Here is a 14696-nt window from a genome sequence, read left to right as displayed (position 1 = left end):
TAAGAGTTAAAACAGGCTTCAGGCTGAAATGACAAAGGTATGGCAGAGTATTTGTAGAAGGCACAAGAGTTAGGCTAAGTTTTGTTGGCATTGGTTTGGTTTAGATAGAGAGTGCTTGTCAAGATAGGATTTTGTAGAAGAGAAACATATAAGGATTGGAAAGTCTTTCTTGGAAAGTCACATTTAAGCTGAGCCAACCCTCATGATTTTAGATGGATGGCACAAAGTAGTGTAAAAAAATACTGGTTGTTCCTTCAAAACATGTATGAATTAAACTCAGATGGTACCACGTTTTACTTTTAAAACAAGCAAGTATTTTGTGAGCATTTTTGTGCTTTTTGTTTTAACCTGGACTTTTCTTGTAACTTAAAACAAAAGGTGTCTGATTTGGGGGTTTGTGACTTTGAAAATGACACCATTAAATACCTCTGAAAACATAGTCTTGCTGACCATTTAAATGCGCTATCCTTCAGGTCCAATGCATCCTTCAGGGCAACTTTTGTTGGCCTTTGAGGAGGACAGCACCAAACAGAAGAACTGAATACAGCCTTTGTACTTCCTGTGGTTGCTGCAGTGCCTGTGTTTTCAGAGGGGAAGGAAAGCAAACATCACTGGAAGATTCGGGAGTGCTTTAGGGGGCTTGAGTGTTCAAACTTACCTTCCCTTAAAGTCCAACATCCAGAGGGTGTCCTGCATATTTCACTGTTTCTTTCTGTGTTCACAGACCTTGCTTGCATGTACAAGCTGTTCAGCCGTGTGCCAAATGGTCTGAAGACGATGTGCGAGTGCATGAGCTCATACCTAAGGGAGCAAGGCAAAGCACTAGTGTCTGAAGAGGGAGAAGGAAAGAATCCAGTTGACTACATTCAGGTAGTTAAATGTTTTAATTTTCTTCCATCTGTCTCTCATTCTCCAGAATAGTGGTTAACTACATGACTGATTGAAGGTAAACCTTAAAATTTATGAAAAAAAAATATAAAAATAATAATTAGTCTTTGTAAATTCTACATTCCTGGAGTTTTCAGAGAAATTTGAATTACTTATATACAGAAGGTGCTTGGAAAGTGCTTGCTTATTTTTGTGCCTAGGGTAGCTGCTTTGGTTAAAACATTCAGGCTAATTATATAAATGCTTAGGAAATTTGGGGTTTCTTCTAAATGGTAGTTGCCTCCTGCTTGAGTTGTGTGTCTGTTGGCAAGCACCTTTACAGCATCTGTTTTGTTTTATGTTATATTAGCTATTGATCGTTGAGACAAAACTCGTGTGCCAGTACTTCATGGCAACGTTAACTATGAGTGATAGGTAAATATGTTGTGAATCATAACACATTTCTCTTTTCATTCTCACTCTTCCTGAGAAACAGAACACTTTGCATTTTAAAAGATGCAAGTGTTCTTCCTTGCTTTTCATCTCCCTCGCTGTAAGTGGTGGTGTGTAGCATTAATTTATGAAGATCACAAGCTGCTTCAGGAATCTGTCATCTTTCTGCTCTCATTTCTTTGAGAAGATAGTTTTAAAGTTGCACTAAAAATCTTTAGAGCCTATTGAACAATAAGAGGTTGTTTTGTTTTAATAGCTAGAAAATGTTTGGATTTTTCTTTGACTATATTTTATACTTAAAAATGTTTATTCATTAAATAACAAGTTTTTCACTGCATACATGCAATGTTAATGTCATGTCTTTATGAGAAGTAGTTAATGCATCATTACTGTTATCACTGTTTGATTTGAAATCAGTAGTTTTGCTAGAACTGGTTACTATTTCAAGAAGCCATTTGAGTATAGAGACACTTTTGATCAGATTATTAGTTATCTGGCAATGCTGAAGCAAACTTCTTACCAAGCTTCGACAAGAATCACCTCTCCAAGGACTGTTAAAAAGAAGAATGAGTGCCCATTGATTTACTGATTTTAGAGGGAAGGTTGAGTGATTAAGGGCTGCTTTATGCTTTTTGTGATATGATTTAAAAAAAAAAAATTACATGCTGTGGAAAATTTAAGTATCTGAATTACTTTTAAGTAATTTTCATTCCTTTTAAATCTTGATGAACTTAAAGGGATATCTTAATCAGCTCAACGGAGTAAGAATTAAAAGCTTAATTATAAAGATACTATTGATGTTTCCTGCCATAAAGACAGATTAGAGCAAGGAAGCTGAAGAAGGCTTAAGACTATATTGCATGTGCTTGGTCACGGAGATCATCCTCAGCTAATGAGTGTGCACCCAGCCAGTTCGGGAAGGTGCCCTAGAGAAGGGGTTGCCATTTGGTTACCACTAAACCCCCAAGCAGGTTTACCCTCCCCTTCCATTGACATGATGGAAGAAGAGAAAAATACCCATGAACTGAGAAATAGCTCACTCTTCTCATTGCCCCTCAGTCGTGTTCTTCTGAATCTTTAAAGGACTTAAATAGCAGTGAGAAGACAGACAAGGAGGCTGCTTTATGCCAGGAACCTAGTCCGGCACTGCCTCTTGCAGCATGCCATCACCAAGCCCTCAGCATCATTGGTGAGATGATTGCAAAAGCATTGCCAGAGGATTAGATTTTAAATTTCTGATGATTCTTTGAAGGGGTGTTGAAATGCTGTTGTAATTCAAGGTACTAACAGTTTCTCCTGTTTAACACCAGGTTGTTCAGATCGTGTACTCCTGGAGAGGAGACATAAGCTAACCTTTGTAAACAGAGAGAGATAGTGGGATTTACTTTGAATTTAAAATTTCTAATACGCATTATTTAGCCTGTCTAAAGACCATTCCTTTAAGTGAGATGGTGAGTTCTTAAGAAACATTATTATTTCCTTGAGTACACTCTTGAATGGCTTCTTTAAGTAACCACGCTTAAGTATTTCCTTCAGAAACCTAGGACTTCAAGACTGCTGAAGCTAAACAGTTTGTGTGGGCAGTAGCTACCTGTGATAAACTAAACAAGCTTAACTCTCAAGTGAAATTTGGTTCCTCTGAAATACTGTCCTAGTTAAATCTAAACCGTACATGTATCTCATACTTGGAAGGTGCTCAGGTGATATTAGGATGTTTTTCCCCTTCTATACCCAGTTGTTTTATCCTTTGAGTAAAGATGGTACAAAGCCTAAAAATGAATACGATAGTTTCTAATGTGATGATTTGGTTCAAAGGATGTGGTTCAGTCCAAGCCTGTGGAACTACTGTGTGTGTCTAACTCTTCTATGTGCACAGAGACTTTTCGAGATTAGCGAGAAATATATGTGACTCTGTAATGCAAAATGTGTCCCTGAATAGAAGCTACAGGGAGGAAAAGCTAGTAAGAGTTTCCCTGTTGTTGTGGTGTGTTTTCCCTTCAAGCTTAGTAATTAATTGTAAGGATACAGCTAGTGGGTGCCTAGCATCATCTGAAAAGATAGATAAAGATAGGAAAACCTATCCTGTATTTAGAATGTTGGCTTACTTAAAGGCATAAAATGCACAACAAACAACTCCTTTAACTTAGAAACTTGAAATACATTAAAGCAGCCTGTTTAACAAAGGTGATTAAATTCTTAATCTTTATCGAGTAGCCTGTTACACTCAATTGCTTAGTGTTTGACACCAGTGTTTCAGCTAGTTTATGTGAAAAGTGCTTATGTTTATGGCAAATACATTTAAAAATGGAAATGAAATTTGTGATGCTTTTCAACAATATGGAATGTAGAGGTTATTGCAGAAACTCTGCAATGTAGAGAAGATGTGGTCTTCTCTACAATGACTTCATCTTTTGTTACTGTTTTGCAGTAAACACTTTTAAATCAGTGAAAATGTTTCTACCTTTTCTTTATAGGGTTTACTGGATTTGAAGAGTAGGTTTGATCGCTTTCTTCAAGAATCTTTCAATAATGACCGACTCTTCAAACAAACTATTGCGGGTGACTTCGAGTATTTCCTCAACCTCAACTCTAGGTCTCCAGAGTACCTCTCGTTATTTATTGATGATAAGCTGAAAAAAGGAGTCAAGGGAGTAAGTATAAATTCATTTAAGAGGGCTTTTTTTTTTTTTTTTTTTTAGGCAAACTTGAGTCAGTTTGAAGTTGTATAACATAGTTGGGCACCTAACATTGTAATTGTAAACTCACAGAAATGCAAGGCACAAAAAGAGCTCAGTGTGTTGTGCAGCCTGTCCCCTGTCGCTGAAGCAGTATATATCTGGATTACCTGTAGCAGATAATTGTCCACCCTCTTGGGGAGAAAAAAAGAGAAATTGAAGAAGGTTGTGTAGCCACTTTTCTTGGAAACCTATTCTGTGGCTTTAATATCTGTGTAGTTTTGTAGCTATTCTCAGTATCCAGTAATTTCCTCTGTAAATTAAATCTCAAATGGGCCTGAATAAAGCAGAATATTATTGGATGCATCTTATACTTAGGAAATCAAATTGTAAATTTTATTTATAAATAATTACTCTCCTGAAAGTTTATATAAAAAGTTAGATGGAGCCTGTCAGTAATAATTTTATATGTTGTGGTGCTGGACAGTCTTTGCAAAACAATTCTTGAAAGAACTCCATTCTTGAAATGAAGTTGTCATTTTAAACTAACTTTCCATACACCTACTAACTGAGGTTTAACTGTGCTTTTTTTCTTCTTTTTGATTTTCTTCTTTTTGATATATGAAAAATCATGTTTATCCAGGTACTTCCGTTACCATTTATATGTAGGCATTTTATGCATCCAACCATTCTTTCTCACTACTCTTCCCTGTTAATTTAATTCTTCAATTTTAGCTCTATTCTTTTCTCCCTTCTATAGAGTTTGTTCACTTAGGCTCATTGATTCACGTGTCGAGCCAGTTTTGTCTGGCTCTCCATAGGATACTGTTAAACCATGTTCCTGCTCTCAATTACTTGAAGTATCTAGAGTGTATAGAAAACTTGGGATGGGAGATTAAAAACAGCAATTATTTTTGTTTTACAGCTAACAGAGCAAGAAGTAGAAACTATATTGGATAAAGCAATGGTTTTATTCAGGTTTATGCAAGAGAAGGATGTTTTTGAACGCTATTATAAGCAGCACTTGGCAAGAAGGCTTCTTACAAACAAGAGTGTTTCAGATGACTCTGAGAAAAATATGATATCTAAATTAAAGGTAAGACTGTTTCCGTGTTTTTAACTTTGTTTTTCATAAGTATGGTTTCTTCTCTCTTTAAGTGATACATAGATGACATGCATGTTGATTGGGTCAGATACAGATTTGATTTTAACATCCCAGCAGTAGCAGAAAATACGAATAGCTTTTCTATAAAAGGTTATGGAAATAAAATAAGGTAAATATTGGCAGGGACCCGGGGTGAAAGAGCATACTGGTAAACAGAACTTACTTTTCAAAATCTGTTAAGAATTCACCCATAAGAGGACAGCTCCTTGTATCTGGAGGTCTGGCTCTCCCGTTACTCACTGTGCAGACTTGCTTTTATAACACTGGCTCTTGTGTTTCAGACCGAGTGTGGCTGTCAGTTCACGTCCAAGCTGGAGGGCATGTTCAGGGACATGAGCATCTCCAACACGACGATGGACGAGTTCAGGCAGCACCTGCAGGCCACCGGGGTAAGTGCGCGGCGCGAGCAGCCCGCGCTCGCCTTGGGCCCCGCAGCCCGCGCGCGCCTTGCCCCTGGCCGGGCCAGTCCAGTGGGTGTCTCTGAAACGAGAAGCGTGGAGGGGAAGGAGCGCAGCTGGGGCCGCTGCCGCTGCCCTGGCACTGCCGGCAGAGGGCGGGCGCCGCCGCGGGGAGCAGCCTCTGCCCCTCGCCAGCCGCCCGCTGCCCTTGCCACTGGCCTGGCCGCCTCGGAGGGGACAAACGGGCGAGCTGCAGGTGCCTTGCAGACGTGCCACCTTGCACAGGCCCTGCCAGGCCCTGCTGCGTGTCCTGCTGCTTTGCTCACGTGGCCCCTGTGGAGTTAAGCGCTCTGTCCTAAAGCGTTGCAGCCACTAGCCAGGCTGCTCAGGTAGGTCTGGAGCTTGTTGCTTGTCGTGAGAGGGGCCCTCTGCCACAGAGAGTTGGAGTTTCTAAGAGGATGTGTATGGATGTACAAAGTATTTGAGTGTTTTTCTTGTTTTCTTCTTTGTTCATAATGTGCGTTCTTTGAATATGTTAGACCTTCTTGAGCTGGAAATACTCAGTTACAAGTTGACTATTACTAAGTTTAATTAGAGTACCTAGTGAGGCTCAGGGCTTCTGTGGTAGCTAGGTGTTCATCACCTGCTAAGAGCACTGCTGTCCAGATCCAGATATCACCCATGGGATGTTCCCTAACCCATGCAGAGCACTTACACACGGGAGAGAGTCCAGGGGGAGATGGCAGGAATAGCTCCCTGTTGTTTAAAACAGAGTTTCTGAGGTTCATTACCTGCTGCAGCAGATAACATTTATAAACAGTTACTTTGGAACTTGTGCATTTAGCAACCCAGCTCTACTGTATGGAGTCAAAGAGTAAAAAATTCTGCAATGTTTGTTTGTGATCACAGATATTTCACTCTTGGCTAGAACTTTTTTTAAATTTTGTATGCGTTTAGATATTGCTGGGAATGATGTGGAGGATTTTTGCAATATCATCTGTTTTTTGTCTTCTGCTCTGATATTGATGACTTCAATATTTGTCCAGCTTTGGAAAAATAGTATTTATAGATTTTTCTTTTCCTTAGTTTGTGGAAACTCTGAATACCCTCAATGAATACAGGAGGATAGTGAGGACAGTGAAACATGAACCTGTTTTAAATTTGTGAATTTTTTTCTTCTCATTCTTTGTAGGTCTCGTTAGGTGGTGTTGATCTCACAGTGCGGGTTCTCACAACAGGTTACTGGCCTACTCAGTCAGCCACACCAAAGTGCAACATCCCTCCAGCTCCTAGACATGCTTTTGAAATATTTAGAAGGTATGTATCAAGGAAGGCCCTTTTGCTAAAGGGTTTTAGAGAAAACTTTCAGATTTTAAGAAACAGATATGTTTTGCCAAGAGTTAAAGACGTGCTAGAATAGTAAATTATATTAATTCTGGTAAAAATAAGACAATGCAGTATTCACATTGTGAAGCTTGGGCCTGGAGTTTTTAATTAGAATTCTTGCGAGATTATATTTTCTTAAATATAAGCTGTTAAAAGTTTCTTACAGTATCTTTTAGCTCCAAAATCCTATGTAGTTATCCAAAGCACTTTCTTGGTAGATACTAAACGTAAAAGATGTATTGGACTGTTTTCATTATATTACAGATTTTACCTAGCCAAACACAGTGGGAGGCAGCTGACACTCCAGCATCATATGGGTTCTGCAGATCTCAATGCCACTTTCTATGGGCCTGTTAAAAAGGTAAAGTGTCAGTATTATGAAAATACTGTACCTTAAACAATTTTTAAAATGTTAGTGACTGTCCAAGGGTACTAACTACAGAATTTTGTAAAAGGTAAGCTTAAGTTTGTTACCTAATAATACAGGAAAAAGAAACCCTCACCTTTTTAAACTGGTTCTTCCATTTGTAGCAGTCTAGTTTTCAGTAAACATTTTCTCTAAGTCTGATTTGAATATATCACTCAACATCTACTGCATTTATTGCATAACAGGAAAGGAGTAATTTTTATCTCTAAAGTAACCTCTGAATCTATCAAAAGTGAAATTAAGTTTATTTCTCTTCACAGTTATTTTGGTTTAGTTAATAGGAAAGAAAATGCTCTTAGTCCACATTTATTCTGCTTTCTTATGGAGAGTGCAAGCAGTGTATACAACCTTCTTCCAAACATGAGGATAATTTATAGAAAAATGATAATATTTATACGTACAAGAAAATGAGCTGCTGCTGGTGACTTAGACCAAGAAGCTAGAGATGCTAACAGCACGCAACTCTGAAAAAAATAAGAAAGGCAAATTCAAATGCTAAATAAAAACAGAATTCTTGTAGCACCAGTATTGATAAGGTGAATTTGTGAGATGTTACTGTAGGACATATACTTTGGTAATTTTAAAGAAGATAAAGAATAAAGAAATTTGAGCTTGGACAAATATTGGAACAAGTTTGAGAGAGGTGGTGAAATCTCCATCCTTGCAGATACTCTGAACTCTGCTGAATGTGGCTCTTAGCCAGCTGTTCTAGATGCCCTGGCACCGAGCACGGGTTGGACTGTGTGACCTTCAGAGTTGTCTCCAACTAAAGTCATTCTAATAAACCTGCTAGAGATGGGAGCTATGCGAGCAGGCATCTGCTGTTTTGTCACTTGTGTGTTCTCATATAATATTTCATTATATAACTTTCCTTCTACTGAGGCAAAATATTAATTTGGGCATGGAGAATAATCTTAACAGCAGTTTTATGATTTTTAAAACAGGAAGATGGCTCAGAGGTTGGTGTAGGAGGTGCCCAAGTAACTGGCTCAAATACACGGAAGCACATATTGCAAGTCTCCACTTTCCAGATGACAATATTAATGCTCTTTAACAACAGAGAAAAATATACGTTTGAGGTAAGAATTGTGGTTTTTTTCTCCCATGATTTTCAAATAACTGGAAATTTCATTCTTGGAAAAAAAATGTTTGCGTTGTTCTAGGCTTTCTTACCCATTTAAATAGTCTTTGAAAAGCATGGGCCTCCAATTCTGTTGGAACAGGAATCAGGCCAATAAACCCAGGAGGCAGATGATGTATCTGGCAGGGGGACAATCCTAAAGAAGGCAATTCATTGGGAATTCATTGGGAACAGTAGCTTTTTGGAAAGTAGGAAAGGGTTGTAAGTGTAGTTATTAGTGAGCTATGGGGCTATATAAAAGCTGAAGTTACAAGGTAGCAGGTGGGTCCATTTGCTCACTTCGTAATTGAGAAACTGGCTTAGGGGTGAAGAAGGGTTCATTTCCTGGCTTCTTGCAGACCAAAGTGCTTCAACTAGCAGGCTGGAGCGAGCGACCAAGGAGCTTTCTTTACTTTTCTAAGCTGGTGAGCCAGAAGGGACAATAAAGACAAGGTCCAGATAGATTCCTGATGGGAAGAACGAAGTAGCCGTTCTGGAAAAGCCCGAAGTTGCCAGCTGATAAAAGCTGCTGATGGATGCTTCGGGAGCAGGGATGAATATCAGTGACTGAAGTGGAAAGCTGCAGTGTGAAATACCCTGTGGTTAAGATAAGAATCTCTGGCAGCAGAGACCTCACATTTCATTTTAGCTATTCATTATGCTTCACCAGCAGCTGGGTGGGTATGTTTACTTACAGAAAACATGGGAATTAATTTATTTATGAAAACAAGATAATTTTGAATAGGTTAATGCTCAGGCATTGGAAATCTGCTTCTCTCAGGCATTATGCTAGCTTTTAGCTAGATTTGGTGTGTAGCCTCAAGGTTTCGCATTTAAGTAAGGTCTAAAATGCAGTGGGAGGGCTTGACACTACTTGAAGCATTAGACAGCGAAGTCAGTAGCCTGGCAGTTCTCAGAGCTGAGCTGATCTCTGTGCTTCTCCAAGCAATTTACTTTCCAGCTGCTAGAGGTGCCTCGGGAATATGAATGGGGATGTGAGAGATGTTGCAGTTTACGCAAACTATCAAAGGGGAAAAAGCACAGACGCTGCTGTAATGAGCTCCTAATGAATAGGAGTTCAGAAAATCAGTGGTATTTGTTGAAGCAGTAGTAGGTGACATTCCTAAAGCATTGAGAGTCATCGTTCTGCATCCAGGATAATGTGATGGCTTATCCAGCGGGGCTTTGTGTTCACTTGTAGATGTCGAAGCCGAGAGGCAAAGCAGGATGAGGCTGTAGATAGATTGTTTCAGGGTGTTTGAAGAGAAGGTGTAACCTGATCGAAGGTGTTTGTACATTCTGGTGAAATTAGACCTTGGTTGCTTTCATTTAGAAAGGTCTTGTATTCATGAATGCTGCTGAATACAAAAACACTTCAATGGGTCTTCATCAGGAACGCACACAAACATCATGCATAGAATGAATTATGATTTTCTAAATAGCAGAAAATTTGTAGCATATTCATCTATTTTGCAACCTTGAAGATTCACTTTTTAAACAGTGCTATTGTTTGCAAAGGTTGGTAGTTATTTTTGCAATAGTCATAAACTGATAAAGAAATGTTTCTGTAGGAAATTCAGCAAGAAACTGATATCCCTGAAAGAGAACTGGTTAGAGCCCTACAGTCCCTTGCGTGTGGCAAACCAACACAACGTGTTCTCACAAAGGAGCCTAAATCGAAAGAAATAGAAAATGGTCATATATTTACAGTGAATGATCAGTTCACATCTAAACTACACAGAGTCAAGATTCAGACGGGTAAGTGGATTTTTATATTCTGCTGTCTTGGAGCCCCCCAAATATCTTAGAATGTTAAATTATCTTTCGCAGGATTGATGCTTGTACAAGTAAAAGAAATTTGAGTAATATTATTTTTTGGTGTCTGTGGTATCAATATGAAAATTTAAATACTGAGGCAAATATGGATGTCAAGTCAGTTAAGTCTTTTCAAAATCTGTAGCTGTCTGTTAAAAAAGAAATGTTAAAAAGAACAAAGAGGAAATTAAATTGTAAAAATTAAATGACTGTATGATTCAAAAAAAAAAAGCCTCATAAATTTGTAAGGTATTGTACTTATGCAAAAGGATCAAGTGATGTTGTTATCACATGTCATAATAGTGCTCATTTCCAGTGCCAGGTAGCTATAATACATATATTTAGGTGTAATGATTGCAGTGAAGCTTAACAAGTGTGAAAAGCTAGTAAGGGTGATAGCACTGAACTAGTTTGTAGAAGTGCTGACTGATGAAATACATAAGTAGTGTTGATAGCCTTTGTCCAGAAAGCACTCTGGGTGACTCATTTCTGACCTGCAGCATTGCTGTAGTTATGTTTCACAGTGTCCTGGATGATTAGCTTTTAATGCATTTAAAAATACCACCTCTTTCACAAAACTCAGTACATAAAATACAAAGGATCACCGCCAAAAAAATGAGATATATTTTAAATGCAATAGCAGTAAATCACGTATTGTTCATTGTGTGTAACATAATTTGTTAGGCTTCTTCTATGCAGCAATACTTGTGGTTTTGTGTTTTTGCATTTTTGCATTTCTTTCTGCCACAGAAGATTTTCTCTTTAAAATCCATAAATATTCACAGCTTTTGAGTGAAAAAGAGCTAGGGGCAAGTGCTAGTGTGAGAGAAAGGATTGGTTGCACTGGGGCTGGGGAGAAAGGGTAAGAAAGGCTAGAGGATAGAAAATGCGGGACCATTTCTTCTGGCTAATGAACTTCTAACCTAACTAGTTTGTGAAGTAAATTTTGAATCATTTGAATCATTTTTTTCCTACTATTTACTGCATTTTGCCCAGTCATAATTGTATTAGTCGCTGAAAAAAGAATCAGAATACTGAGTTGTAGTATTTGACCAGATTTATGGGTGTTTTTTCCCTTATGTTTTCCCAGCATAATGCTATGGATAATTCATAAAAATATGTTAACATAAAGAGTAAAAATATTTAATTGCAAGAGGAGGAGGTCGAGGCTGCAAGCCAATTCGAGTACTGTTCAGATTTTAACACAGCAATGCTTAAATAACAGATTGTTACTTTGTCAGTTGCTATCAAAATACTACAGAAAGTGTTAATACATTCTTGTGACTGCTTTTCATTTTTAAAAAAAATCAAGCATCAAAACCCAGAAAAACATACAATTTGTCTTGGGAAATTAAGTAATATATCTAACACCAGACACATAGAAAATAGTTGTAATCTTGCTAGGTGTTTAACTCTCTTTTTTTTCTTTTAAGTTGCTGCCAAACAAGGAGAATCTGATCCAGAAAGGAAAGAAACAAGGCAGAAAGTAGATGATGACAGAAAACATGAGATAGAAGCTGCTATAGTTCGGATAATGAAATCTAGAAAGAAGATGCAGCACAATGTGCTAGTAGCAGAGGTATGTCTGCATAAGCTTTTGATATGGGCTTGCGGACTCTTTTTATTGTTCTTGTTTTAATTTACATCATTCTGAAATGCTTTGGGGAGATGCTGTTTTTGAGGCATCTTTTTTTCTCCCGCAGATATTTAGATAAAAATATCTTCGTATGTTAGGCTAAATCACTTTAGGATGTTTCCCTTATTCCCTTTAGTGCTTATTCTGATGTCATCACATTTCTTAAATTGACATCCCACAATGAAAACCATCACATGTAGTATTGATTGTTTTCTGCCCTGAACTTGTTGCTAACTGTTGGATCCCAGCTTAGGACAGGAAAGGGAGCGAGGGAGAAGCCCATTGCTCTCAACTCCAGATTTTCAGCTTCTGCCATTTTCCACCCCTGAACTTCCTGGGGGTTGTGAGTTTGAGAGGATTATCAGATGGTGCCTGTGAATCTCTAGAGGCCTGTACTTTGAACAAGACCCAAAATTGAGCAAACAGCCGATGTGAGAACCTGGCAGAAATTTGCAGGCTGCTTTTTATACTTCACGATGTTAGCCGGGCCCGTCACCTTTTCCCACGTCACTCTGGTCAGCTCCGATACCTTGTGGTCTTGTTTGACCTGCCGTTTCTGATCTTGTGTTTCAGGTAACTCAGCAGCTGAAGGCCCGATTCCTACCAAGTCCAGTTGTTATTAAAAAACGTATTGAAGGACTTATCGAGAGAGAATATTTGGCACGAACACCTGAGGATCGCAAAGTATACACTTACGTAGCATAAAATGCATTCAGAAAATTTGATTTATTCTTGGACTATACTCTTCGCATGAACTGGGAAGTTCTTTTAAATCATTAATATTAAGACGACCATCTCTTCTATTAAATTACAATACATGTTCTAGACCATTCAGATCAAGCCTTTTACTCCTTTTGAGAGTTTTCAACATCAATTGATTGAGCTTCAGGCTTTTCAACGTTATCCCTGTAGAGATCATCCTTACAATTCTTCGGGAAAATGTGAATGTGCCGCGTTTGTTTTCAATACTGTATGAAAACAGAAAAAAAATAAAAACAAATTTAGAAAATACAGCTCATTAAAAAATAAAATTGTTGGAATTTCATTTCCCCAGATCTTCAGTGTTGATGTAAATGTGTTTCTGTAGTGTTGCTTAGCACTTCGCGCATTGTATAAGTTGGGTTTAAAAGAAACCACAACTGGTAAGACAAAATTCCCAGTTATATTGCTCTGCTTCAAATGTTTCTTTAACTAGCCATGTTTAATTTAAATCTCTGGTAACCTTACAGAGACCCAAGAATACTTTAGCATGTTTCACTCTTCCAGCTGCTGTCACTGTTGTTCCAACAGTCTGAATCAGGAACTTTTGGGGGCTCAGAAAAGACCATAATAATTTTGGCTTTCCCTTCTGTAATTTGAGTTCTTCTAAATTAAACTCTATATTGATTAGGTTTGTTCTGGTTTCTTTATAGGAAAAAGGAAAGATTTTAGTGTGTATAAACTGTATAATAATTTTTGCTGTTGTACTCACTGCTGATAGTGGATTGTACAGGGCGATGTTTTTATTTCACTAAATGTAGACAAAATAAATTTAAAATAAATGGATTTAGTGTACACAAATAACTAATTCAAGTGTGCTTAGAGTACAGGGATGATAATCTTTGGAATTAGCTACCATCCCCTGGGGCAGTATCCTGGGATTGTATTTTGTCAGTAAACATCCAAATGGGTCTGTGGCCGGCAGGTTTCCCTCCATAGGCATGTGTTTCAGGAGATTAAAGTGAAGCTAGGGGCCACTTTCTTTTTCTTTTTTTTTTCTTTATTTTAATACAATCTAAATATGTCATAAATAAGAATTGCTATAATGAAAGTTGCACTTCTTACACCAGATTTTTTTTTCCATCTTCTCAGTATGGTGCAAAAATAGATGAAAAATTACAGATCAATGACATTATTCTGATGATGGCTGCAATTTGTTTGAAGTGTGCATTGTACTGCACAGTTTTTATTCAGCTGCATTTTTGACACTGCAAGAACCACTGTATACAGTTTCCTATTTTTCTGTTTTAATTCAATAGAATGTTTTATTTCTTTTTTTTCTTGCTTCACATTGCTTTCAACCATAGTTATTTGAAACACGTACTTTGGGTGGGATTTCCAAAACCTAGATTTGAAGTTGAAACAGAAGTTCCTTGTGGAGCATTAAGTTACTGCCAGAGCATTTCTTTATTAACTGCAGTAAGTGGTTGTGGTGCTGTGGTGCTGGTGCACCACTGAAATATGATTTCAGCAAACATATTTCTGATAACATGTCCCCATTTTCCCATTCTCTTCTGCCTGTTAAGATGCAAAGACAGATACTATTGCTCAGTAGTAGCGTATTTCTACAAAAAGGAATGACTTGACTAATATTTTAGCTCAAGTATTCTGAATGTTATCATATATCTCCTATTTAAAAGACTTTTTTCTCTGTTTACTGCATTTAAAAAAAAAAAAAAAAAAAAAAGATTCCCTTCCTTCATCCTCACCAAACACAAAGATTTAGTGTTTAAGTAATCAGAGGGGAGAGGGACCTCGCTTCCGAGCAGTGTCAGTCAGGAATTCAATGCAAACGGAAGACAGTTAAGCCATCAGCTCTGCTACAAATACGTTTGCTGATAGTTACTAAAACGCCTGCATGTCTCTGTGTGTGCATTATATAAAAAATATTGCTTGGCAATGCTATTCACCTTTTTCCAGTAATATTAAAAATGTTTTAATTGTTTAGTCATAGCACAAATACTAAATTTGTGGTTGTAGCAGAGACTCGTTTTA

The 14696-nt window shown here is 37.8% G+C and overlaps 1 protein-coding gene across 2 annotated transcripts in view; it reads left to right on the top strand.

Annotated features, from left to right (window-relative positions):
* CUL3 (cullin 3) overlaps positions 1 to 13241 on the top strand; it is a 44516-nt gene extending 31275 nt beyond the window's left edge. For both annotated transcript variants that reach the window (XM_026040050.1, XM_026040049.1), the window contains 10 exons: positions 725 to 870; positions 3795 to 3971; positions 4921 to 5091; positions 5442 to 5549; positions 6751 to 6875; positions 7209 to 7305; positions 8316 to 8450; positions 10063 to 10249; positions 11740 to 11885; positions 12516 to 13241. In XM_026040050.1, the coding sequence (XP_025895835.1) occupies positions 725 to 870; positions 3795 to 3971; positions 4921 to 5091; positions 5442 to 5549; positions 6751 to 6875; positions 7209 to 7305; positions 8316 to 8450; positions 10063 to 10249; positions 11740 to 11885; positions 12516 to 12647 (1424 nt within the window). In that variant the 3' untranslated portion in view covers positions 12648 to 13241. The remainder of the gene's footprint in view (positions 1 to 724; positions 871 to 3794; positions 3972 to 4920; positions 5092 to 5441; positions 5550 to 6750; positions 6876 to 7208; positions 7306 to 8315; positions 8451 to 10062; positions 10250 to 11739; positions 11886 to 12515) is intronic.
* Positions 13242 to 14696: the final 1455 nt, after the last annotated feature.

The sequence above is a fragment of the Nothoprocta perdicaria genome, unplaced genomic scaffold (assembly GCF_003342845.1).
Source record: "Nothoprocta perdicaria isolate Ctin4 unplaced genomic scaffold, notPer1 scaffold_25, whole genome shotgun sequence".
In the NCBI taxonomy this organism is placed as follows: Eukaryota; Metazoa; Chordata; class Aves; order Tinamiformes; family Tinamidae; genus Nothoprocta; species Nothoprocta perdicaria.
Note: the sequence above shows the minus strand (reverse complement) of the source record. Positions and strands in the feature narration are given on the sequence as shown.